The 27235-nt window shown below is 38.7% G+C and overlaps 1 protein-coding gene across 1 annotated transcript in view; it reads left to right on the top strand.

Moving 5' to 3' along the window:
- HCN1 (hyperpolarization activated cyclic nucleotide gated potassium channel 1) overlaps positions 1-27235 on the top strand; it is a 295938-nt gene that overhangs the window by 246736 nt on the left and 21967 nt on the right. Inside the window, exon 6 of the mRNA XM_026649260.1 lies at positions 20748-20988. Within this exon, the coding sequence (XP_026505045.1) occupies positions 20748-20988 (241 nt within the window). The remainder of the gene's footprint in view (positions 1-20747; positions 20989-27235) is intronic.

Here is a 27235-nt window from a genome sequence, read left to right as displayed (position 1 = left end):
ACTTCTAAGTTCCTGTCAACTTCAAATAAAGTGAGAGACTATTCTCCCTGGCTCCTTCTCAGAGTCTGATTACTGCCATCAGTTTCTTTTATGTAGCTTTTACAGCTTCTGCTAAAAAGCCAGGAGAAATTAATATAGAATACTCTATGCTTACCACAGCATAACCATTCCTATAATATGTGAAACTACTATTGCACTTACAAATGTGGTAACTGAATTCCTGGGTGGCAGGCACTAACTACATACTCTACATGTGCCTGCTGAGCTAGTTTCCTCTATGAGAACTGATTGATATATTCTCTTTGAACAGCATGCATGCTTTGTCTTGGATGACAGTCTCTTCATGTAAGGGTTTTTAAAAAAATATAATTTTGAATTACCTTTATCCCTATCTTACAATTTCTGGTACTTTAGAGACCTCTTCATTGGATGCATGTAAGCCATCCAAGTATCAAATTATAGAATGTGTTTTTAATGCTATACTAGGTGCTGCAGAGGTGTGACATGACAAAGAGTTCCAGTGTAAAGTGCTAACAGCATATGTCAAGAGTCTCTATTTTCCCCCCAAAGTGTATTGTTTTTGAAATATAGAATTTTACTGTAGTCTGAGATTTTGCCTGTGATAAAGAAAAAAAGTAATTATCTGCCAAGCATAAAAGAGGGAAACTGTGGTGTAGTAATGAACCTATTGTGGTTTCTATGTTTCAGAACATGCACCTTCTTTTAATTCATGGAACTTAGATGCCTATTTGATTATGGAAAAATACAGGTTAAACCTGGACCACAAAGGCAGGCTGGAAATCCCTATATACTACTACATCTTCTTGAAATTGGTAGAGTGCTTTTGGGATCACTTGAAATAAAAAATGCTGGATAGAGTGGGCGTACTTATAACATTCAACCCAACATGAAGCGAGTGAATGTTTCTGGGTCTGGCAAAATCTTTGAAACTAGAATGTATGGGCTTGATCCAAAGCTTTTTGAAGTCAATGAAAATCTTACCATTGACTTCAGTCAGATTTGGATCAGGTCCCATAAGTTTGTCCACTGTAAGTGCACGTTGTTGTTGTTCACCACAAGGAAGAGGTGGACGTGATGGCATGCATTGACTGGTATTGAAGAAAATGGATGTGCCTACTTGTGTGCACAGTCACAGACACCCACTTTGCACTTGAAGTTATGGCAATTGTATGTTTAAAATAGGAAAAATTGCATATGCATTTTTCCATGCAAACTTTCAGCCTTCCTGTTTGAAAATATGGCCCTAAATAACTGCAGTGCATGAATAGGGTAAGGAAACCAGGCAAGAACTGCCCTGACTCCTCTTTTATAGGTGAATTCTCCAGTTGATTCACTGGTGGTTTAAGAGGGTAAATCCTATTAATGCTAAGGAAGTTATCCAAGTTAATCCTCTCCACAGCAGTGCAAGAATAGATTTCTTATCATACACTGGTTTCTTTCCAGTGCCACTCTCATAAAAAAAAACAGTGCAGTATTCTGCAAGCAATAGCCCCAAATACAATAGTACCTTTGCTGTAAATTGGTATTTTGGACCATTATTGAGAGACATTGCACAATAGTAATCGTGGTACTTACAAAAATATTCTGTCAACTAGCACTTTCAGTTGAACTGGGTCTAATATATCAATCCCTTCTTATTCTTGTTGTTACTGATTCCTGAAAAGGTGTTGGTCTTTTCTTCACTACCAAAACATAACCTCTGCATGAACATCTCCTTTGCTGGCAAGTCTTATACGAAAGATTAAAATGTAGTAGGGACAGGAGTGATGGTTGTTCTCTGTCCAAAATATGATCCTCTCTCACTGCACCTTTACATCTTTTCAATATGTTCTTTTCAGTATGTCTTCCAGTACCTCTAGAGATAACTTACACATGGCCATACATCCACATGAATACAGGCAGTCACCTAACAAGATGGTGAATTGAATTGATTCACCATGAGAAGAATCTAGAACTATAGGAGGTTAGTGTTTGGGAGTTCTAGTGGTTAGCAAGAATAACTCTACTATATGCCTTTGTCACCTCAAGACTAGACTAGTGCAATGAGAGGGCCCATCTGAGAATAATAGAATCATAGAACTGGAAGGGACCTTGAGAGGCCACCTAGTCCAGTCCCCTGCACTCGTGGCAGGACTAAGTATTATCTAGACCATTCCTGACAGGTGTTTGTCTAACCTGCTCTTAAAAATCTCCAGTGATGCAGATTCCACAGCCTCCCTGGGCAATTTATTCCATTGTTTAACCATCCTGACAGGAAGTTTTTCCTAATGTCCAACCTAAGCCTCCCTTGCTGCAATTTAAGCCCATTGCTTCTTGTCCTATCCTCAGAGGTTAAGAAAAACAATTTTTCTTCCTCCTCCTTGTAACAACCTTTTACATACTTGAAAACTGTTACCATGTCTCCTCTCAGTCTTCTCTTCTCCAGACTAAACAAACCCAATTTTTTCAATCTTACCTCATAGGTCATGTTTTCTAGACCTTTAATAATTTTTGTCACTCTTTGGACTCTCATCAATTTGTCCACATCCTTCCTGAAATGTGGCACCCAGAACTGGAAACAATATTCCAGTGGAGGCCTAATCAGCTCAGAGGAGAGCGGAAGAATTACTTCTTGTGTCTTGCTTTCAACACTCCTGCATCCCACAATGATGTTTGCTTTTTTGGCAACAGCGTTATACTGTTGACTCATATTTAGCTTGTGATCCACTATGACCCCCAGATTCCTTTCCGCAGTATTCCTTCGTAGGCAGTCATTTCACATTTTATATGTGTGCAACTGATTGCTCCTTCCAGCGTGGTATCATCTGCAAACTTTATAAGTGTACTCTTGATGCCATTATCTAAATCACTGATGAAGATATTGAACAGAACCAGACCCAGAACTGATTCTTGTGGGACCCCACTCATTATGCCCTTCAAGCATGACTGTGAACCACTGATAACTACTCTCTGGGAATGGTTTTCCAACCAGTTTTGCACCCACCTTATAGTAGCTCCATCTAGGTTGCATTTTCCTAGTTTCTTTATGAGAAGGTCATGCGACACAGTATCAGAAGCTTTACTAAAGTCAAGATATACCACGTCTACCGCTTCTCCCCTATCCACAAGGCTTGTTACCCTGTCAAAAAAGATTGGTTTGACACAATTTGTTTTTGACAAATCCATGCTGACTGTCACTTACCACCTTATTATCTTCTAGATGTTTGCAAATTGATTGCTTAATTATTTGCTCCATTCTCTTTCCGGTACAGAAGTTAAACTGACTAGTCTGTAATTCCCTGGGTTGTTCTTATTTCCCTTTTTATAGATTGACTATATTTGCCCTTTTCTAGTCTTCTGGAATCTCTCCCATCTTCCATGACTTTTCAAAGATAATTGCTAATGGTTCAGCTATCTCATCGATCAGCTCCTTGAGTATTCTAGGATGCATTTCATCAGGCCCTGGTGAATTGAAGACATCTAATTTGTTCAAGTAATTTTTAACTTGTTCTTTCCCTATTTTAGCCTCTACTGGTCCTACCTCATTTTCACTGGCATTCACTATGTTAGACATCCAATAACCACCAACCTTCTTGGTGAAAACCTAAACAAAGAAATCATTAAGCACCTCTGCCATTTCCACATTTTCTGTTGTTATTTTTCCCCCCTCGTTGAGTAATGGGCCTACACTGTCCTTGGTCTTCCTCTTGCTTCTAATGAATTTGTAGAATGTTTTCTTGTTATCCTATATGTCCCTAGGTAGTTTGATCTCATTTTGTGCCTTGACCTTTATAATGTTGTCCCTACATACTTGTGTTATTTGTTTATATTCATCCTTTGTAATTTGACCTAGTTTCCATTTTTTTTGTAGGACTCTTTTTTGATGTTTAGACCATTGAAGATCTCCTGGTTAAGCCCGGGTGGTCTCTTGCCATACTTCCTATCTTTCCTACTCAGTGGGATAGTTTGCTCTTGTGTCCTTAATAATGTCTTTCTGAAAAACTGCCAACTGTCTTCTATTGTTTTTCCCCTTAGACTTGCTTCCCATGGGATCTTACCTTCCAACTCCCTGAGTTTTCTAAAGTCTGCCTTCTTGAAATCCATTGTCTTTATTTTGCTGTTCTCCCTCCTACCATTCCTTAGAATCATTAACTCTATCATTTCATGATCACTTTCAGCCAAGCTGCCTTACACGTTCAAATTCTCAACCAGTTCCTCCCTATTTGTCAAAATCAGATCTAGAACAGCCTCTCCCCTAGTAGCTGTCTCCACCTTCTGAAATAAAAAAATTGTCTCCAATACATTCCAAGAACTTATTGGATAATCTGTGCTCTGCTGCGTTATTTTCCCAACAGATATCTGAATAGTTTAAGTCCCCCATCACCGCCAAGTCCTGTGATTTGGATGATTTTGTTAGTTGTTTAAAAAAAGCCTCATCCACCTCTTCTTCCTGGTTAGGTGATCTGTAGTAGACTCCTAGCATGACATCACCCTTGTTTTTTACCCCTTTTATCTTTACCCAGAGACTTTCAACAAGTCTGTCTCCTATTTCCATCTCAACCTCAGTCCAAGTGTATACATTTTTAATATATAAGGCAACACCTCTCCCTTTTCCCCTGCCTGTCCTTCCTGAGCCATCTGTACCCTTCTATACCAATATTCCAGAAGGGGAAATGGTGCAGAATGTGGGTGCCTAATCATTACGCTGGTCTTCACATCGATAGCACATGGACATTATGAATTGGGACCTAATTTATCTGAGATTCCATTTCTCTCACATCTGTGATCAGTGGACGTGCTGAGTCATAGCTCCCTGCTTTAAATAAGAAGGGGTTGTTGGCAGGTGATTTTCCTCAAAAGATCCTTGTTCTCCATTATGGTTTGCCAGAGTTCATATTTGTTAACTTTCCATCCATACCATGAGGCCCATCTTCTCAGGCATTGGTTAGCGGGTGAGTTGCAGGATCTTCATGATTAGATGATAGGATGTTATGATTATCATAGTGAGTAGAGTAAATACAATTTGTAGTTTTATGCCCTGATCTTTATAAAATGATATTTTAGAACCCTACTTTAACCTATCTCTGATCACAGTAGAACAAGGTGCTGAAGTTCTATTTGTACAGTAGGTAATGTGGAAATTTTCTACCAAGTATAAAGTCTCCCATCAATGGTTAGTAGAAGTAAAGTAGGTTGTGTTCTCTGACATCTGTCACAAAATAAGGCCCTGCAGAGAGAGATGCTTTTAATATTATGCCTAACTGCATTAAAAACATGACAAACAAACCATGAAAGAATGTAAAGACTAAGACATCTGCCTATCTGTTGAGCAGAGCTTGGCTGATATACAGTGTGCCTTGTCATTCTCTAACCCCAGACACAGTCTTATTATATTAGTTCTTATAGCAATTTGACAAACTTAGCGTCTGAGAAAGAGGTTAATACCGTTTCTGAGCCACTATTTAAAGTTCATAGCTGGCCTATTTTTAGGCCACAGTGCTAGATGTTGGCTGAATATAGAAACAGATCATGTGTCCTTGCAGAATATAGAACATTGGGATATTTCATTTCCAGAGAACATAATTAAGACTGAGAGAAGAATCGTCTCACCTCTGACCTTTTTGTACATAGATTATATACTTTTGTTATACAAGCATAAACCTTTATATGAATTATATTAGCTTCCTCTGACATTTAAGTGAAATTAATTGCAAATGTAGTTCTGATGTGACATATTATGTATAAAATTCAATTTGTATTTGTAAACTTAAAATATACTGACTTAGTGTATCAAAGCCCTTACACAAAATCATTGGCAGGTTATTCAAAGAAAGGATGGTCAAATATACATCCTGTCTGATAACTACAGAGGTATCCCATATTCAACAGTATAGTAGCTTCACTTGTCACTCTTAAAATACATCACTGATATGCATTATCTATGCCACCAACCTGTAGTTATAATATATCGTGTTACTCTGTACTGCAATAACAGGGCTTTCAAGTGATTTCCTGTGATATAAAATCAGTAGAGTTTAAATGTATTCATAGAAATAAAAATTAAGATGTAGCCTTGTTTAACATAATTTGAAACTTTCTGAATAAGTCATGGGACCATATTTCTTATGGAAATAATCCTCAGTCCATATTTAATTCATAAGGTAGGTAATGGACACATAACTTAAAAGCTATTAACTGTTAAATAAATGTAATGCTTCAGGTCTGCAAATGAACAGAGATTGTTTTTGCCCCACTTAAATACTCTTTTTAAAATGTCTTCCATATTGCACTGACCCCTTTCCTGAGGTCACTGAGAGTGTCATGGTACACCAGTCCCATTCAGATATTTAGTAGCCTGATTGTTACTAGGGTCCACAGATTCTAGCATTTGGTTGAATACCAATACACACTAAGAGACATATCTAGTACAAAAAGAGGCTTCCCTTCTAGCTTGGCAGGAAAGAAAGGGTGCAAATACTAAAGTCTTAGGGGTTAGTTATTGAGAACAAGTACAGCATAATTCCTAAGTAAGCCTGTAGGAGGTAGTCTAGTACAATGGTTCCAGGCTATCTTTATCTTGCAGGGCTTCTTGGATCCACTATTAATATTCCCACTAAATTCCCACACTCTCTGGAAAGGAAATCTTGTGTGTTACACCTACGGCAGATATATTGGCTGATTTACACCAGCTGAAAATCTAGCCTTTGTGTCCTGTATCTGCCAGGTTTAGGCTTGGGATTGGCTGTGTGTCACCTGGTGGTCACATTAGGGACTCTTCTTCAGTGTCCCCCGCCACTCTCATTGTTGGCCTACGTGCTTTGCCTGCTGGCTTCTGCATCTGAAAGTCTGACTATAAGACCCTCTTCAGATGACTGAGTGAAACTCCCCCCACAATCCCATTCACTGTGTCCCTCAGCTTTGTCTTAAAGTCATCCACTGGAGAACTTGTTCTTTAGTTGATGACATTTGTGAATTAGAGATGTATCTCAATCAACCATTCCAAGTTTTGCCCCTTTAAGGTTGGCTGGCTACTGGCCATTTAAAGAGCCCCAAGAACTGATTCTACTCTAGTACCCTTGTCCAGATTATTCTACTCCTGAAAGTCTGTCTTCTCTTCCCCCTCCCCCTTAACTGTTTCTTATCCAATTGTTCCTTCAGTCAGCTGTTTCTTCTTGTGCTCCCAACAGTTGCTGAGTCTCTTTATACATCCTGTCCACGTTGTGCATCTGTCTTGTCCCACAACTACCAATCATCAGTAGCCACTCCTCTCAGCAGCTCCCTAGCCCGACATGTGTCTTTCCATTAGGCTACTCAAGGACAGGTCATAGTCAGTTTTATTAGCTGTTCAAAGGCTCTCTTCTGGTCACAACTCATCAGACTTCCTCTATCAGCTGACTATCACTTTCTTGGATGACATCCCTCACACACCTTGCAGTAAATTTGTGCTCCAAAATCTGTTTTCATTATTCTTCTAGCTCTACTTGCTTATGAAGATACAGTCGGTTCATACTTTCAGGATTAACAAATGTGATATAGTCTTCCTGAGACTTCAGGTAGCACTAATTGTGATAACAGCACCAGCTAGCTATAGTTTGGGATAAGGGCTTCATTACACCCCTGCCACACAGTGGCTGACCACACTGCTTTGGCGCTATAGAACACTAGTGACATTGTTAGCTAGACCACCTACCACCACCCCTAGCATTCAGGAGAACACTGGTTGATCCTGCTCCAGTGCCCATCCCCAATAGCACAGCCAAACAAGGCAAGTTAGAATTTTGTCCTAAGTGACTTGCCCCAGCTCATATAGTAAACCAATGCTAAAGATGGTAATAAAATCTATTTACAAATGCTCTTCTCTCCTTCCTGTTTGTCTTTCCCTTTAGATTTCTGTGAGATGTATAAAACCTTGTTTTTATCTGAAAAAAATCCTAATTTGTAGTAAATAAGATTATCACTTGTTCTCTTGTTTCTCCCGCTTGAAAAAAGCAGAATTAATCTAAGAGTTTTTAAATGGTTGCTCTTACCCTGTTTTGCGATGCTGTGCTTTACCTAATGTTGGACTATGTTCACAGCATATCAATGCAGTAAGATTGTGCATTAAAAAAAATTAATTCCTAACTTCATCTCTATTCATAATATTAAATTTGAACTTGATTGAATGGCTAAAAATCACATTAGATTCAAACAGAAATGTAACTATGAAAATGCTAAATATAATTTGAATGTTGATATTTCAAAGCTCAGCTAACTATGATTTATCCAGTATAATCAGTTAGATTTAATTAAACCATTACATCATTTTATACAGCGAGATTATGGGCTTTTAAGTCATAATAGGAAAGAACTATTAACCTACCAATTAATGAGAGAGCAGCATTTCTGAACCAAAAGTCCTTAGATATTTTTTAAAATATCAATGCACAAATCACCACTGATTTTTTAAAAAACTAATTTTTACTCTGCTGTACTATATATGTAGGATCCTGAAAAAGTATGTCCCCTTCAGAGCCTTCTCATTTGCTGACTGATTTCATTTCACTAAATAGGACTGCAGCATGCAGATGATCTGAAGAAGAGAGCAAAGCAGAAAAGAAGACGGAAGAGTGGGAGGAGTACAAAGAGGCAGAAGTGGAAATAGGAGAGGAGAGGGCAGAGTGACTTTAATATCTTGGCACAGATCCACCACTCACTAGTGAGCTCATGGGCAGCAGCGGACAGGTTGTCAAATTCTGTTCTCACTTACACCATTGTAAATCAAGAGTAACTGAGACTGGAATTTGACCTGGATGTGCCATGGACACATCTTCCTCCCTGTTCCTAGCCCTTCGTGAGATTTTCCTATAATTCATTTCTTTATTTTAGTCCTTTCTTTCGGTCCCAGCCTATCTCACAATGGCATCCTAAACACAGATTCTTCCTCCCAACTCTTGACCCCCCACGTGATTTGTTTTCTTCTGCCCACTGCTGAGTCCTCTTTCCCTCCGATGTGAGGCAGCCCAGGTAGCTTAGCTGTGTGCTGAGCTATCACCTGCTACTCTACCTCACAATTGCTTATTGCCTTCTGACTGTGAGGCACTGCTGCTAGGATCATGCCTTAACTTGCTCTGATAACAGAGGAAAATACCAGGTTGAGGAAAGAAGTGGAGGTGAGTTACTTCAAATGGATGTCACAATCCCACTACTCAATACAGAATTGTTTGAAGTCAACTCAAAAGGAGGAGAAAGAGGAAAGGGGGAGTAGAATAGAAGAGGAGGAATAGGAGCTACATCTATTAGAATTGCACAATACTATGTGAAAATAACATTTATATTCTGATTTAAGTTTACCAAAACCAGTACATTCATCTACACCTGAAAAGTCCAACTTCAGTTTATTGTTTATTGTATCAATTACAAAGATGGACCCAAACAATAAACTTCTGATCAAGAACTGGGTTCAAAATTACCGAACGTTTTGGGATGGTCAGATCCAGTGGTGAAATCACGGCCCTATTGAAATCAGTGGCAGTTTTCATTGACTTTAACTGGGCCAGGATTTCATCCCAGGGCTGGCATTTAAATATGTTTCCAGTGTGTCATTCAGATCCTGTATGTAGTGTAGTTGTAAATATGTTGGTCTCAGGATATTAGAGAAACAAGATGTCTCTCTCGCCAACAGAAGTTGGCCCAATAAAAGATATTACCTCACCCACCTTGTCATTCAGATCCTGAGTCAGATTCCCCGAAGTCCAAGATGTTAATGTCTATGGTTTTGCTTCAAGCACATCATTAATCAGTTGAAGCTAGGAGCCAATGATATAATGTTGGTACTAATCTGTGCATGCACAAACAGGGCTTTGGTATGCTACTACTCAAAGCTAATTATAGAAATGTAGCCCTGGAAGGGACCTTGAGAGGTCAGCATGTCCAGCACCCTGTGCTGAGGTGGGGCCAAGTAAACCTAGACCATCCCTGACAGGTATTTGACCAATCTTTTCTTTAAAACCTCCAATGATGGGGATTCCACGACCTCCCTTGGTAAACTATCCTTATAATTAGAAATTTTCTCCTAATATCAGACCTAAATCTCTGATGCTACAGATTAAACCAATGACTTCTTGTTCTACCAGCAGTAGGCATGGAGAATAATTGATCACGGTCCTCTTTATAACAGCGCTTAACATATTTGAAAACTGTTCTCACCCCCCCCCCCCCCACACACACAGTTTCTTGTCTCAAGACTAAACATGCCCAGTTTTGTTAACCTTTCCTCATAAGTCAAGTTTTCTAACTCATCATTTTTGTTGTTCTCTGGATTTTCTCCAGTTTGGCCATGTCTTTTTTAAGGCATGACACCCAAAATTAGTTACAATACTCGTCTTCATACTGCCAAGTAGAGCAGAATGATTTTCTCCCATGTCTTACATATGACAGTCTTGTTAATACACCCTAGTATGATATTAGCCTTTTTGCAACTGCACCACATTGGCTCATGTTCCATTTTTGATCCATTATAATCCCCAGATCCTTTTCTGCAGTACTAATGTCCATCCAGTTATTCCCCATTTTGTATTTGTGTACTTGATTTTTTCCTTCTTAAACATGTAGTACTTTGCACTTTACTGAATTCCAGCTTTTTTATTTCAGACCAATTATCCAATTTATCAAGGTCATTTTGAATTTTAACCCTGTCCTCCAAAGTGATAGCAACCCCTTCCAACTTGATATCATCCATACATTTTATAAACATACTCTCCACCTCATTATCCAAGTTGTTAATGAAAATATTAAATAGTTTGAGTTTTGAGAACAGTTTTTCAACTACTTGTGCACATACCTTATAGTAATTTCATCTAGGCCACATTTATCTAGTTTACTTATGAGAATGATTGCTTGATAATTTGTTCCAGTATCTTTCCAAGTTAGCTTGACTAGTCTATAGTTCCCTGGGTCTGCCTTTTTCCCCATTTTAAAAATAGGTACTATGTTTGCCCTTCTCCAGTCCTTTGGGACCTCTCCTGTCCTTCATGAATTCTCAAAGATAATCACTAATGGTTCCGAGATTGCTTCAGCTAGTTTCTTAAGTGCCCCAGGGTGAATTTTGTCAGATCCCACCAATGTGAATACATCAAGCCTATCTAAATATTCTTTAACCTTTTCTTTCCATATTCTGGCTTGCATTCCTTCCCCCAGTTGTTAATATTAATTGTGTTAACTGGTCACAATTAACCTTTTTCATGAAGACTGAAGTAAAATAGTCATTAAATGGCTCAGCCTTTTTGGTGCTGTGCATTATTAGCTCTCTTTCCCCTCTAAATAGTGGACCTACACTTTTTCTCATCTTTCTCTTCCCTGCAATGTATTTATAGAACCTCTTCTTATTGTCTTTATGTCCCTTGGTAGGTGTAACTCATTTTGTGCTTTATTCTTTATGATTTTGTCTCTAATAGTTTGCTTCTTTACAAAACAAATGTAAGGCTTAAAAATACGGTAAAGTACTTGAAGAAATATTTGCAATAAGGACAGTAACCTAATTAACCAAACAATAGCTGCACCCTTGTATGAAGAGTATTATGGGGGAAATTACTGGATATATAGACCACCCAATTTTAAACTGTTGGTTAAAATATTTAGATGTTTGAAGTACTGAAATATCTGATATGTAGTCAAAACTAAAAGCCTCTATAAGTTTCATTACAAAATATGGGGGTCCTTTTTGTAGTAAATGCCATCACTTGGAAAGTAAGATGAGACTTGCACAACCTACAAGATGTTTAGTAGATTGATAGATTATGAAACCAGAAGGGATCATTTATGTGATCATCTAGTCTGACCTATATAACACAGGCTATAGGACTTCCCTGAATTAATTCCCGTTTGAACCATAGCAAATCTTTTAGAAAAACTTCCATTCTTGATTTAAAGATTGCCAGTGATGGTGAGTCCACCATAACACTTGGTCAGTTGGTCCAATGGTTGATTAACCTCACTTTTAAAAATCTGTATATTATTTCTAGTTTGAATTTGTCTAGTTTCAACTTTCAGACATTGAATCTTGTTATACCTTTGCCTGCTAGATTGAAGAATTCTCTATTATAAAATTTTGGTTCCCCATGTAAATACTTGCACACTGTGATCAAGTCATCCCTTAACCTTCTCTCGGTTAAACGGGTTGAGTTCCTGGAGTCTATCGCTATAAAGCATGTTGTCAAATCCTTTAAATATTCTTACATCTCTTGTCTGAATCTTCTATTTATTAACATCCTTTGAATTGTGGCCACCAGAACTGGTCACAGTATTCCAGTAATGATCACACAAGAGCCAAATACAGAGATATTATAACCTGCCTATACTCCTACTTGAGATTCCCTGTTTATGTATCCAGGGATTGCATAATGCTTTTTGCATTGGTCTTCATTGCAGAGGATATGGGGCCTAAGCTATTATTTTTAGGTGAAAAATCTAAGTAACTATCCCAGACTGAGGTATCAGTAGAGGAAATTTTGGAATAAATTTATAAATTAAACACTAATAAGACACCAGGACCAGATGGTATTCACCCAAGAGTTCTGAAGAAACTTATATATGAAACTGCAGAACTACTAACAGTGGTACATAACCCACTGCTTAAATCAATTTCTGTAGCAGATGACTGGAGGATAGCTAATGTAACACCAATTTTTAAAAGAGGCTCCAGAGGCAATCCTGGCAATTACAGGCCAGTAAGCCTAACTTCAGAAGTAGGCAAATTGGTTAAAGCTATAGTAAAGAACAGAATTATCAGACACATAGATGAATATGATTTGTTGGGGAAGAGTCAACATGGCTTTTGTGAACATGGCTTACCAATGTAATAGAATTCTTTGAGGGTGTCAACAAGAATGTGAACAAGGGTGATCCAGTGGATATAGTGTATTTGGACTTTCAGAAAGCTTTTGGCAAGGTACCTCACCAAAGGCTCTTAAACAAAGTAAGCAGTCATAGATTAAGAGGAAAGGTCCTCTCATGGATCAGTAACTGTTTAAAAGAGAAGAAACAAAGGGTAGGAATAAATGGTCAGTTTTCACAGTAGAGAGAGAGAAATAGTTGGGTCCCCAAGGATATGTACTGAGACCTGGGCTCTTGAACATATTCATAAATGATCTGGAAAAGAGGGTAACCAATGAGGTGGCCAAATTTGCAGACAATACAAAATTATGTAAGATAGGTAAGTCCAAAGCTGACTGTGAAAAGTTACAAAGGGATCTGACAACATGGGATGACTGGGCAACAAAATGGCAGATGAAATTTGATATTGATAAATGCAAATTAATGCACACTAGAAAAATACTTCCAATTATTCATATACAATGATTGGGCCTAAATTAGCTTTTACCACTTAAGAAAAAGATTCTGGAGTCATCATGGATAGTTTGGCTATTCTTACGTTTGTTTCTTTTTTATTAAATTATAATTAATAATTATTTATAGCTGTTTTGACTTCCTCTCTGTAACATTGGACTGGTTATCTCACAGTCATAGGCTTCCTTACAATATTTCCAGCACTTCTGTTCCGGGTGATATTTTGACACTTCTGGTTCTCCTCCCAGCTGGAAACCAAAGTTAAAAAGACATATTAGAACATTTCAGAACCTTTAAGAAGTTGCAGACTATACTCAGTTATAAAAACGAACCAAGGCTTTGTGGCTGGGTATAGGAGGCCTTTTTTCCTTCATTGCTGTCTTTCTAAACAGCACTAGAAAGTGCAACAGAAATACAATACAGGAGGCCCAGTAATGTTCTCTCACAAATGTCAAGCAAGGAAATTAAGAAGCAATGAGGGAAGTTGAATATTCTTTATCAGACTGACTTTACTGAAGATTTGGTTGAACCATATAACGTTAAAAGGATTACGCTATCTGCAGTTGAATTTAATATAATGATAATTCCATTGTATAAAAAATGTATACAAACAGTTGAATAGAAAACAACAATCACGTAGAAAAGGAAGGAAAAGTATCCAGAAGGCCAGCGCTGAATATAGATTCCCAGGAATATATTGCGTTAACTCTACATTGTGCATATACACAATTACCTTATCTTAATGACTCTGTATTATCTTATGCATTTATGGAGGCTGACTTACACTAATGTAACTGCAGTGAAGTCTTTGGAATTATTCTAGTGTAAAACTGGTGCAGGTGAAATCAAATTGGTACCTGAGTGTTCTTAGAAGTGCTAATTACTCCAATATTCAAACAGTGGAAGAAGAAAGTTAATATTAAGCACTGAACTATTAAACCTAGCACCATGCCAGTTTTTGATCACAGAGGAAAATAGTCAGTGCACTTTAAAAAACAAGAAAGAGAGAGAAAGAGAGATGAAAATGTCATTGATCTAACAGATCAATGTGTAACTATATAGTTTCAGGTATAATATTTTTTTAAAGTACATTGTTAATGATTAATCACAAGATATCAGAGCAGTTTAAAAAATATACTTAAGCTTCCAGAGTCCCTGGGCATAATGTTCTGTAGGTTTTCCTGTAGTTGTCTCTTCTTACTTGCAAAGAAAAAATTGTTTTCTCAGTGCTGCTCCTTTTGTGCTGATCTCTTTCTGGGATAATTTGCTTGCTCTGGAAGATGAATATTGACCATATTCTGTGCAGTCTACTCTGTCAAAAGACCAGGAAATCGAGGTAAAGATCACAAGTTATTTTTAGTTTCCTGAAACAGTTCTTCCTCCTTTTAAGCAGAAGCAGAGTTTAAGAAGAGTATAAATCATAGAGTCTCTGAATTAAATACCACATTATTTGGTTTAGCTACTCATGTCGTACAAGCCACTGCAAGTGTAGACAAAGGCTGTGTGTCATCAGCAGTCTTTACTGGTGATGATTTTATGTTTTTCTTTCAGGTCATTGTTAAAAATGTTAAGTAGTGTGGAGCCAAAAACCCATCCCTGCAGTACCCCACTAGAAAAACACCTGCTCAATGACAGTTCCCCATTTTCAATGACATTTTGAGATCCCTCAGCTTACCAGTTTATCATTTAATCTGCATTTAATTTTGTATCATTCTAGATTTTTAATCAAAATATCATGTGATATTAAGTTGAATGCCTTTCAGAAGTCTAAATATATTATATCAACGCTATTACCTTTATCAGCCACACTTGCATCCTCACCAAAAATAAATATCAAATTAGTTTGACAGGTTTTATTTACCCACGTTGATTGGCATTAATTATATTACCCTCCTTCGATTCTTTATTCATCAAGCTCAATATCAGCCGTTTCATTATTTTTACTGGGAGCGATGTATATAATTACCCAGATGGTGTATTTACCCTTTTTAAAATAATGGCACAACATTAGATTCTGGAACTTCCCCAGTTTCTAAGTCTTACTGAACATTAACTGTCCAGAGTGCTCCTCGTCACTGGCATAATTTTGTAAAGCATAATGGTTGCTGTAAATTCCCCCAGCTAGAGTATTTCCTCAGGGACCCCTCCAGTGCATCCCAAGCACATCACAATCCAGCTCCATCATCTCACGCCTCTGTCACACTCTTTCCCTGCTCTAGCAAGTCCTCCCACTCCCGCCAACAGGGGCACAAGTGATGTAAAGTGAGTCATGCCAGCTCTACGCACCACATGGAACAACTCCTTATGTCCTCCCTGTCATCCTAAGGAAGTTCTCCATCCACTGAGCACTGGTGTACATCTCCCTCTAACAACCAAACCACAACCAAGATATAGTCTGATCAGCTTCATGTGCTGGGCCCAAACAAACTGACAGTCCCATGATTGTCATAGCAACCACTGCCCTTTGGAAAGGTCATCAATCATCTTCAGGCATATTGAAGTCATACAGAGCAAGAAGATCTGATGATTTCAACAAAGGTTGAACAAAACTGTCAGGGAATCCAAGGTGCAATAGGGCAGTCTGTAAACCAGTGCCCATCCCATTTAAATCTTATCCTGAGACTGTCTCTGTGCTGATTTCTCTTTAACCACTTTATATATAAATATTTTCTCCCTAAGAATTCACTCAGTTGGGTAGTTTTTTGGTGTGGAGGGGAGGAGCAAGAAGCTTGATCCTGATGGTACCATATCTTGTAGCACAGTCTGGGTCCTATCCTGAAGAACTTACTTGGGAAAAACTTCTGTGAGAGATTTTTCTGCGTACAGAATTCAGGACTGAGTACTGTTCCTTCAGTTTGTTCTTACCATTTCTTGAAATACCAAGCTATTTCTTATAGTGCTTTTCCAATTAGATAAAACCCACATCCATAATCTTTACTCGTTTCTATTTGCCCAATTAATACAAGATGCAATAAATGTAATATGATATACAAGAACTTCAGGTTACTGCATGACTTGTGATTAAGACCAACAAAAAAAATCTATATTAGTCACCTTGACAGATCTAAATAAAAGAACAATTTAAGGAAAAACAAAGCACTTAAAAATGTCATTTTGTTGCTCAGTCTTCATGCTTTTCTCTCTCCCTTTCTGGTAATTTTCCACCTTCCGACATTTTAAATAAGGGAATTTTGTATTTTAGCTCAAGTTCGTATGGAAATAAAAACACATAAAATGAATGCATTCACTAGAACAATAATGGCTGAAATTATTACAGCAGTGGTTGTATAAATCAAAGCAGCCACAAGACAGCCTTACCTCATAAACTGTGTGTGTGTGTGTGTGTGTATATATATATATATATATATACATGGGTGTATATATAGCTTATACGTAGCAAGAAAGAGAAGTAGATAGAGAGATGAGTTCTCGAGAGGAAATATATATTTTCAGAGAAGGAGAAAGACTTATAATTATGATTAGATGTATTTTCCAAGTAGACAGTGGTTCCCTCTCTTTTGGAGTTGGAGCTCTCTATGTGATGGATGGGCTCCCCCTTGTATTCTTTTATGTCTTGCTCTGGAGTTATTTCCATATTTCACCCATCACCTCCATTCTCTCCTTCTCACCATCACCTTTCCAATTTTCTTATTTCCTCTTTCCCCCCCTATGATTTCTTATTAATTCTTTCTCTTCCCACCCCATCCTGCCTTTTTGCAAGGTTTTTCCTCCCCTTCCCTGAAGATCCCACTTCACAGCCTCTCACAATTCACTTTCGTTTCTCCTTCTGTTCTCTCTCTCCTCAATCCTTCTTCTTTCTGTCTTTCCCCTTTTTTCTCTCATTTCTCATCCCTTATCTCTCTCTCTCACTGAGTTCCATCTTCATTCTTTCTCCCTGCTGTTCCATCCATTTCTCTCTCCCCTTCCCTTCCTGTCTGCCAGCTCGCTGTCATCTTCTCACTCTCCTGGCCTTCCAGTTCCCACACCTCTCTTCTAGCTCTCTTACAAAGTCTACCCAACTTGCCCTCTTTCCCTGGTGGCTTCCTTTCTCTCCCTCCCTGTGCTTACCGAAGAGATCAGTGCTGCTACCGAAACAGAAAACAGGCTGGGGTCAAATGGCTTGATGGGAGGCTGGTTGAAATCATTGGACAGGCAAACAAGGAACTGCCAGCTATTGTCTTCTCCCTGGCTTCAGCCAAAGCCAAATTAAGGCAATCTGATGTCCCAGGCACACTTGTGACATAGCTCCACCCCCAACTGTGAATGGATATGTCAGGGTGCTCCCTTTCCAGAGAGAGAAGTGACAGTAGCAAGGAACCCCCTAATCCCCACTAAGAAGTGGCAGTAGGGAGAAGAAGTGGGTGTCTCTTCACCCCTCAGAGAGACAGGAGAGGCAGCAGGGCTTTCCCTGCAATACTTACCCATCATATGGGGTGTATCTACTTGGGTGGCTGGGTCACTGCACTCTTCTCCTCCTTCCTCTGATGGGCAGTGTCAGCAGGACCCCTGGGAACAATTATTCTGGATTCCTAGCCCCCCATGGAGAAGAACTGGACATATCATACCTTTCAGAGCTCTTGTTTCAGGCTGTCTGCAGACTCACATGGACATCACAGCATCAGTTTACACTCGCTTCACATTTTCTAGCTTTTCTTTGCAAACACAGGGGCTAGAGGCTTTTTTTTTTAAATGAAAGCTCAGAGTCTGATGTCATGTGAGTCCAGGAGCTAAGGCCTTAGGACTGGGACATATGCCTTAATGTTGCTCTGGCTTCCACCAAAGATAAGCAATGATTTTGTATTTTGAGAGGGAGCAAGGCAATTGCCCCAACTCTGTCGTCTCTTCTTCAGTCCTTCCTGGTTTCCTCTGCTGCTATACTCTCCTCCTACCACTGGTTTCATGGGAGCCAATCAGAGTAAACACAGGGAAAGGGTCAGTTTTTGGAGGTGAGATGTTCCTTCTATTTATTTTCTACACTACCATTGCCTCTGACTAATTGGCTCCAGCAGTCACATGCAGCAAGAATCACTATGCCCCACCCTGTGCAGTGGGCTTATGCCCTGTAAGGGAGCCTGACTCATGGGTTGGGAGCTAAGACAATAAGAAAGAAAACTGAGTAAAGGAGAGTGTATTTTCTCTCCATTGCTTAAAGAAGAGCTTGCAAATAAAACTGAAATCCTGGCCCCATTGAAGTCTGTCTGAGGTTTGTCATTGATTTTAGTGGTGTCAGGATTTTACCATCTGCCTTTTTGCACCAATTAGACCCATTTTGCACTCCTTAGAGCTTTACTTTTTGCACATCTTATTTTTCATTTAATGACTCAACACTTCCTGAGGCAAAGCTGCAGTCTCCAGCCATTCTTTGTGTTATATATATATATAGAAATATATCTCTCTCATAGAGCTGGAAGGGACCCTGAAAGGTTATGGAGTCCAGCCCCCTGCTTTCACTAGCAGGACCAAGTACTGATTTTGCCCCAGATCCCTAAGTGGCTCCCTCAAGGATTGAACTCACAACTCTGGGTTTAGCAGGCCAATGCTCAAACCACTGAGCTATCCCTCCTCCTCTTTCTCCCTGCTGTGTTATCCTGTAAATTTTGTTTGTCCCCTGATCTCCCCACCCAAAAGAAGAAGAAGAAGAAGCTGAAGGAAAAGCATATATAGCACAGAGCTATTGAATTGTTGAGACCAAGGTCAAAGGGAATGACTATAGTTCTCCTTCTGAAGAGGCAAAGTCCCCTTGTCCTTAGAGACCCTACTATTTTCACCTTGTTATTACATAGTGACATTCTCCTGAGTGAGTGTCCTAAGATGTCATAACTCTGTCCCAGACGTAGGAGAAGGAAGTACATTTGCTCTGGGCTTCTTTTAGTGGGGAATAAGAAATTGATGGGAATAATAACTTCCTGCCACTGGGACACTTGTTTTGCCTTGTGCTCTTCTTCCAGTTTCCAGTTTTTTCATGTGGAGGATCCATTCTTTAGTTTGGATTTTCTCTCCTCACTCTTGTGCCATACATGTGCTTCTTCGTCGGTGAGCAAGTAACACAAATCTAGTAAAACCTAAGGCAATCTTTGTGATTGGCGCCATCTAGTGGGAACCCTTAAAATCTTCCTAGATGATATTACCTCAGTATTTGCTGCATTACCTATAAACCTCCTTGTACTTGCTGTAGTGAATGCCTAGGATACCCTGCTGTTACTGAAGTAACATTGAGCTTTCTAAGGCAATTGGCATGATATAAATAGTACCACCGTTTACATGTTTTTGTGTTTTAATGCAGTTGTGCAATTATATACAGATGATCATATATAACATTGTGTCAAACTGTTAATACATTGGTTGCTAACTGTACCCAATGGGCTGTGTCCTGTTGGAATCCCTCTTCATGTCCAATACCAGTCAATCTCATGAAATGTTCTTCAGTGTGGTAGCTTGTAAACCCAGTGCATGGAATTGTCCAAGGGAGTTTTTTAATGTAAGACAAAGTAAGGTCTGCAAGATTTGTCTTAGCAATCACTTTCAGGAATGACACATATTTAAATTTAAAACAGGTAGCGTATTTAATCTTGTAGTGTTCTCCTTTGGATGTAATGCCTGCCAATGGCCCTGCTAATGCAAATTGGTTTGCTACCTTGGACCCTTAAAACCCTCATGGAGTCCCATGAAATCAACAGGATACTATGTGGATGCAAAGGTCCACCTGTATGGATTCCTTTGCAGGATTGTGGCCTATAACTCTATGTTTAGTTACCATAAGTTCAGATCTGATGTTCCTGATCCAAAGACATCTTTCCATTGACTTCAATGGGCTTTGGAAGAAGTCCATAATGTACATTTGTGTTACCCCTAGAGCTGCCGCAGTTGTATAGATACCATTGATACAAATGTCAAAAATAAAAGTTCAGATTTTCTGCTGGTATAACGTCATTCAATTTATTGGTGTTATGCCAGCAGAGAATTTGTTCCATCTTCTTTTGCAAGCTGTGCCCTTTTTACAGAGTTTTCAGTGGCTGTAATTCATATGTAGTGTCTGTTTGTCCATCATTTTTCTTAAAAGCCAAGGAGAATAAATAAGTTACAAGGAGACCCATGAAGAACCTACCTTTCACCTCAGTGATATAGAAATAGTGGTGTGGCTTCTTTTGTGGGGTGGGGAAGTTTGAGTGGTTGTTTTGGTTTTTGTTAGTTTGGTTTGGGGTTTTTTTGTTTCATTTACCATTTTAGTAGCAACAGGAATGAAAATGACTAGAAACGAGCCACAAAATGAAAGAGTTATGTCTAATAAGCACACACAGAATTTCTACTGAAAAAAAGTCGTCTTATTGTGTACACTCTTTTTTTTTTTTTTGTTGGTTTTACCTACCCACTCTAGAATGTCTATTTGCTGACTATTACTATCATTATGTTTCTCTACCATTTAGGAGATAGTCAATTTCAACTGTCGCAAGCTGGTTGCCACAATGCCTCTTTTCGCTAACGCAGACCCCAATTTTGTGACAGCCATGCTGAGCAAGCTTCGCTTTGAGGTGTTCCAACCCGGCGATTATATTATCCGAGAAGGGGCTGTGGGTAAAAAGATGTATTTCATTCAACATGGGGTCGCTGGTGTCATCACTAAATCCAGTAAGGAGATGAAGCTGACAGATGGCTCTTACTTTGGAGGTGAGTAATAAGGAAATGTATGATAACATGTGGGGTGAATGTGCTAGAACAAAACACGTTCAAATATCAGACATATAGAGATATTAGAATGTGTCTAGTGAGCATTTGTTGCCTAGAGAATTCTTATGGCAGAGAATAGTGTTTTCAGTATTTTTGAATAATACATTTAGAGACTGCTTCCCATTTCAGTGATGGGTTATCCTCTACAGCTAATAGCTTTCTCAGGTATTTCCTAAAGTAATATTCTCAATTAAACTGTCTGATTTCAAAGTGGCATTGAATTAAGAGCACTCTTAGGTAATGTGCTGTATATTACTAAGGAATGCAATACTTTGCAAAGTAATTTTTAACAGACTGAAATGTTTCTAAGGTAAAATAAGCATAATTCATCTTCTTTAAAGAGGGTTGTGGGTTTTTGGACACCAATGTGAAAGTATATCGACATGATAAACTCCAATGTATAAAAAAGTTAGAGAGTTGATAAAGGACCATTAATATATGGGATTTTTCTGATATCCTCCCTGGAGCTTTCAGACTGGTATTAGTGCTCTTACACTAATTTTTAACAATCAGCAATGATTAGAGTTCAAGTATGTGCTGTCATAGACTGGCATCTCTAATGGCCTAGACAGCTCCTTGTTAGATGTAAGTTAATAAGAACTAAACATGAATTAAATTGGACCAAAATTTAATTCACTGGTAACCCTAATGAAAATCAGATTTCCATTTAACTGGAAGTATATGAAATATTTACATATGGATGAGGATATACCTTTTTACATATAATATCTGACCAGCATGAAAATATATCAGCTGTGATAAGATATTCATAGAATAGGAATCTTCTACTAACAATAGTAGCAATAGGCCTGATTTTCAGAAGTGCTGAGCACCTGGAGCTATCATTAGCTGCAACTGGAGTTGCAGGTCTGGCTCATAGCTAGTTAGTTTTTGTATTAATTTTAGCTGAATCCCATGAAGCATTGAAAAATTATGTCAAAAGCCTTTCAGAATTGTTTAGTTGCATTTAAAGCCTAACAAGTGACATTTAGATGTACAGAAATGAAAAGCTCAGAGCTGTGAACTTAGCTCAGTTCTTGTTTGAACTGGGGCATGTAGTTCTTTAACCAATTTCATCTTACAGAAGTATGTTGAAACCTCTCCTACTGTCCTGGCCAGCAGGCCTTGTCACTCCACAGTAGCCCTTTCCAGGTGATTTATGCCAGTGCTTGCAGTATCCGTTAAATAAAGGAATCATAGATTCATAGATTCTAGGACTGGAAGGGACCTCGAGAGGTCATCGAGTCCAGTCCCCTGCCCGCATGGCAGGACCCAATACTGTCTAGACCATCCCTGATAGACATTTATCTAACCTACTCTTAAATATCTCCAGAGATGGGGATTCCACAACCTCCCTAGGCAATTTATTCCAATGTTTAACCACCCTGACAGTTAGGAACTTTTTCCTAATGTCCAACCTAGACCTCCCTTGCTGCAGTTTAAGCCCATTGCTTCTTGTTCTATCCTCAGAGGCTAAGGTGAACAAGTTTTCTCCCTCCTCCTTATGACACCCTTTTAGATACCTGAAAACTGCTATCATGTCCCCTCTCAGTCTTCTCTTTTCCAAACTAAACAAACCCAATTCTTTCAGCCTTCCTTCATAGGTCATGTTCTCCAGACCTTTAATCATTCTTGTTGCTCTTCTCTGGACCCTTTCCAATTTCTCCACATCTTTCTTGAAATGCGGTGCCCAGAACTGGACACAATACTCCAGCTGAGGCCTAACCAGAGCAGAGTAGAGCGGAAGAATGACTTCTCGTGTCTTGCTCACAACACACCTGTTAATACATCCCAGAATCACGTTTGCTTTTTTTGCAACAGCATCACACTGTTGACTCATATTTAGCTTGTGGTCCACTATAACCCCTAGATCCCTTTCTGCCGTACTCCTTCCTAGACAGTCTCTTCCCATTCTGTATGTGTGAAACTGATTTTTTCTTCCTAAGTGGAGCACTTTGCATTTATCTTTGTTAAACTTCATCCTGTTTAACTCAGACCATTTCTCCAATTTGTCCAGATCATTTTGAATTATGACCCTGTCCTCCAAAGCAGTTGCAATCCCTCCCAGTTTGGTATCATCCGCAAACTTAATAATCGTACTTTCTATACCAATATCTAAGTCGTTAATGAAGATATTGAACAGACGACTTATCCTATCATGTGCTTGGAGGCAAGTCACAAAATTGTATTTCCTATCATGTGCTTATCCTATCATGTGCTTGGAGGCAAGTCACAAAATTGTATTTACTACAGAGTGGAGATTAAGGAGAAAGAAAAGGTTGAAAGATGAAGAAGTAAAGCAACCTTGGTCTCCTTTAGGCTTAGGCAGTGCACCAAAAATTTCCTGATTCTGAGAGTGGATGGGCAAGGAGCTGTTTTCTGAAAATGTCAAAAACACTTCTTCTAGACCAAAAGAGCAAAAATGCATGTCTATATGCTGTGTTGACTAATTGCAGCAGCATTCCCGAGGACACTACAGTATCATATCGTGAAAGTCCAGAATACGTCTTATACCCTAAAAGGGAAACACCAACATCCTGCTGTGTGTCAAAAAAAACGTGAACCAAGTTACAAAAACATAGAACAAAACTTAAACAAAAGAAACTCAAAGTTCTGTCCTATATCAATGGCTGTAAAAATTATTATAGATGGAGCTGAAAGTGATGCCTACAAATAAGGCTTTCTGACATTTTCCCTATTAAAAGACTCTATTTTCACTTGCTTATAACTTTGCCAAACTTCAGCCAGTTGGAATGAAATTTTCCATACTTGGTGTCTGCCTTAGGCTCAGTATTTTTTTTAAAAGTTTCAGCAAAAGGGCTCTGGTGTTTCTGAGAATAAAGGGAAGGGGAAATACGTTTTGCTCACATTTTAAAAACTCCAGTTATGGAGATTCCACAATCTCCCTAGACAATATATTCCAGTGCTTAACCACCCTGACAGGAAATTTTTCCAAATATCCAACCTAAACCTCCCTTGCTGCAATTTAAGCCCATTGCTTCTTGTTCTATCCTCAGAGGAGAACATTTTTTCTCCCTCCTCCATGTAACAACCTTTTATGTACTTGAAAACTGTTATCATGTTCCCACCTCACTCGTCTCTTCTTCAGACTAAACTAGGGTGACCAGATGTCCCGATTTTGGGGTTTTTTTCTTATATAGGCACCTATTACCCCCGACCCCCGTCCCGATTTTTTACACTTGCTATCTGGTCACCCTCGACTAAACAAACCCATTTTTTTCAATCTGTCCTCATAGTTCACATTTTCTAGACCTTTAATGATTTTTGTTGCTGTTCCCTGAGACTTTCTCCAATTTGTCCACATCTTTCCTGAAATGTGGCTCCCAGAAGTGGACACAATACTCCAGTTGAGGCTGTATCAGTGTAGAGTAGAGCGGAAGAATTACTTCTCGTGTCTTGCTTACAACACTCCTGCTAATAAATCTGAGAATGATGTGTGCTTTTTTTGCAACAGTGTTGCACTGTTGACTCATATTTAGCTCCACAATGGCCCCTAGATCCCTTTCCTCCGTACTTCTTCCTAGGCAGTCATTTCCCATTTTTTTAATCTGTGCAATTGATTGTTCCTTCCTAAGTGGAGTACTTTGCATTTGTCCTTATTGAATTTCAACCTATTTACTTCAGACTATTTCTCCAGTTTGTCCAGATCATTTTGAATTTTAATCCTGTCCTTCAAAGTACTTGCAACCTCCCCCTCTCCGTCCCAGCTTGGTATCATCCGGAAACTTTATAAGTACTCTCTATGCCATTATCTAAATCATTGATGAAGATATTGAACAGAACTGGATCCTGACTGATTCCTACTTGATATGCCATTCCAGCTTGACTGTGAACCACTGATAACTACTCTCTGGGAATGGTTTTTCAATTAGCTATGCAGCCACCTTAGAGTAGCTCCATCTAGGTTGTGTTTCCCTAGTTTGTTTATGAGAAGGTAATACGAGACAGTATCAAAAGCCAAGATATACCACATCTACTGCTTCTCTACTATCCACGAGGCTTGTTACTCTGTCAAAGAAAGCCATTAGGTAAGTTTGACACAATTTGTTCTTGACAAATCCATGCTGACTGTTACTTATCACCTTATTATCTTTTAGGTGTTTGCAAATTGATTATTTAATTATTTGCTCCATTTTCTATCTGGGTGCTAAAGTTAAGCTGACTGGTCTGTAATTCCCTGGGTAGTCCTTATTCCCCTTTTTATATAGTAGCACTATATTAGCTGTTTTCCAGTCCTCTGGAATCTCTCCCATAACTTTTTGAAGATAAGAGATTAAAAAGACTGGGACTTTTCAGCTTGGAAAAGAGACGATTAAGGGGAGATATGATAGAGGTCTATAAAACCATGACTGGTGTGGACAAAGTAAATAAAGAAGTGTTATTTACTCCACATAACACAAATGAAATTAGTAGGCATCAGGTTTAAAACAAACAAAAGGAAATATTTCTTCACACAATGCACAGTCAACCTATGGAACTCTTTGCCAGAGGATGTTGTGAAGGCCAAAACTATAACAGGGTTAAAAAAGAACTAGATAAGCTTATGGAGGATAGGTCCATCAATGGCTATTAGCCAAGATGGGCAGGGACGCAAAACCATGCTCTGAAGTGTCCCTAGCCTCTGGGAATAGGTGACAGGGGATGGATCACTTGATGATTACCTGTTCTGTTCATTCCCTCTGATGGATCTGACATTGGCCACTGTCAAAAGACAGCATAGTGGGCTAGATGGACCATTGGTTTGACCCAGTATGGCTGTTCTTATGTTCTAATCGTTAATGGCTCCGATATCTCTTCAGTCACCTCCTCGTGTATTCTATGATGTATTTCATCAAGGCATGGCGACTTGAAGACATCTAACTTTTCTAGCTTACGTTCTCTATGGTAGATGTCCAATCGCTACTAAACTCTTTGGTGAAAACTGAAACAAAAAAGTCATTTAGCACTACTGCCACTTCCACATTTTCTGTTATTGTTATTGAGTAACGGGCCTACTTTGTCTTATTTTAATCTCATTTTGTGCCTTAGCATTTCTAATATTATCCCTACATGCTTGTGTTGTTTGTTTATATTCATCCTTCAGAATTTGACCTTGTTTCCACTTTTTGTAGGACTCTTTTGTGAGTTTCAGATCATTGAAGATCTCCTGGTGAAGCCAGGGTAGTCTCTTGCCTACGTAATGGAAAAGTTTGCTCTTGTGCCCTTAATAATGTCTTCTTGAAAAATTGCCAAATTTATTGAACTGGTTTTCCCCTTAGACTTGCTTCCAATGGGATCTTACCTACCAATTCCCTGAGTTTGTTAAAGTTTGTCTTCTTGAAATCTGTTATCTTTATTGTGCTGTTTTCCCTCCTACCATTCCTTAGAATTATGAATTCTATCATTTCATGATCACTTTCACCCAAGCTGCCGTCCACTTTCAAATTCTCAACCAGTTCCTTCCTATTTCTCAAAATCAAATCTATAACAGTCTCTCCCCTAGTAGTTTTCTCCACCTTCTGAAATAAAAAATTATCTCCAACTTGTATAATCTGTGCTCTGCTGTGTTATTTTCCAACAGATGTTCAATATATAATATTGAGCCAATTTTTAAAAAGAGTAACTGCAATAGCCCAAGTAATTACCCAGGTAATTTTAGGCCTGTCAGCCTGATGTTGATCCTGGGCAAAGTAATGGCGTGGCTGATACGAGACTTGATTAATAAAGAATTAAAGGAGGGTAACGTAATTAATGCAAATCAACATGGGTTTATGGAAAATAGATTCTGTCAAACTAAATTGATATAATTTTTTGCCTCAATTACCAATCTGGTTAATAGAAGTAATAGCATTTTCTTAACATACTTAGAAAGGCATTTGACTTGGTACCACTTGACGTTTTGATTAAAAAACTAGAATGATATAAAATTAACTTATTAAATGGATAAAAACTGGCTAACTGATGGATCTCGAAATATAATTGTAAGTGGAGATTGTCATCGAGTGGGTATTTCCAGTGGAGTCCCACAAGGAATGGTTCCTGCCCCTACATTATTTAATATTTTTATCAATGACTTGGAAGAAAACATTAAAATCATCACTGATAAAGTTTGCTGATGGACCAAAAATTGGAAATGGTAAATAATGAAGAGGACAGGTCACTGATTTAGATTCATTGGGATTGTTTG

This window comes from Terrapene carolina, unplaced genomic scaffold, assembly GCF_002925995.2.
Source record: "Terrapene carolina triunguis isolate 2854851 unplaced genomic scaffold, T_m_triunguis-2.0 Scaffold69, whole genome shotgun sequence".
NCBI classification, from domain to species: domain Eukaryota; kingdom Metazoa; phylum Chordata; order Testudines; family Emydidae; genus Terrapene; species Terrapene triunguis.
Note: the sequence above shows the minus strand (reverse complement) of the source record. Positions and strands in the feature narration are given on the sequence as shown.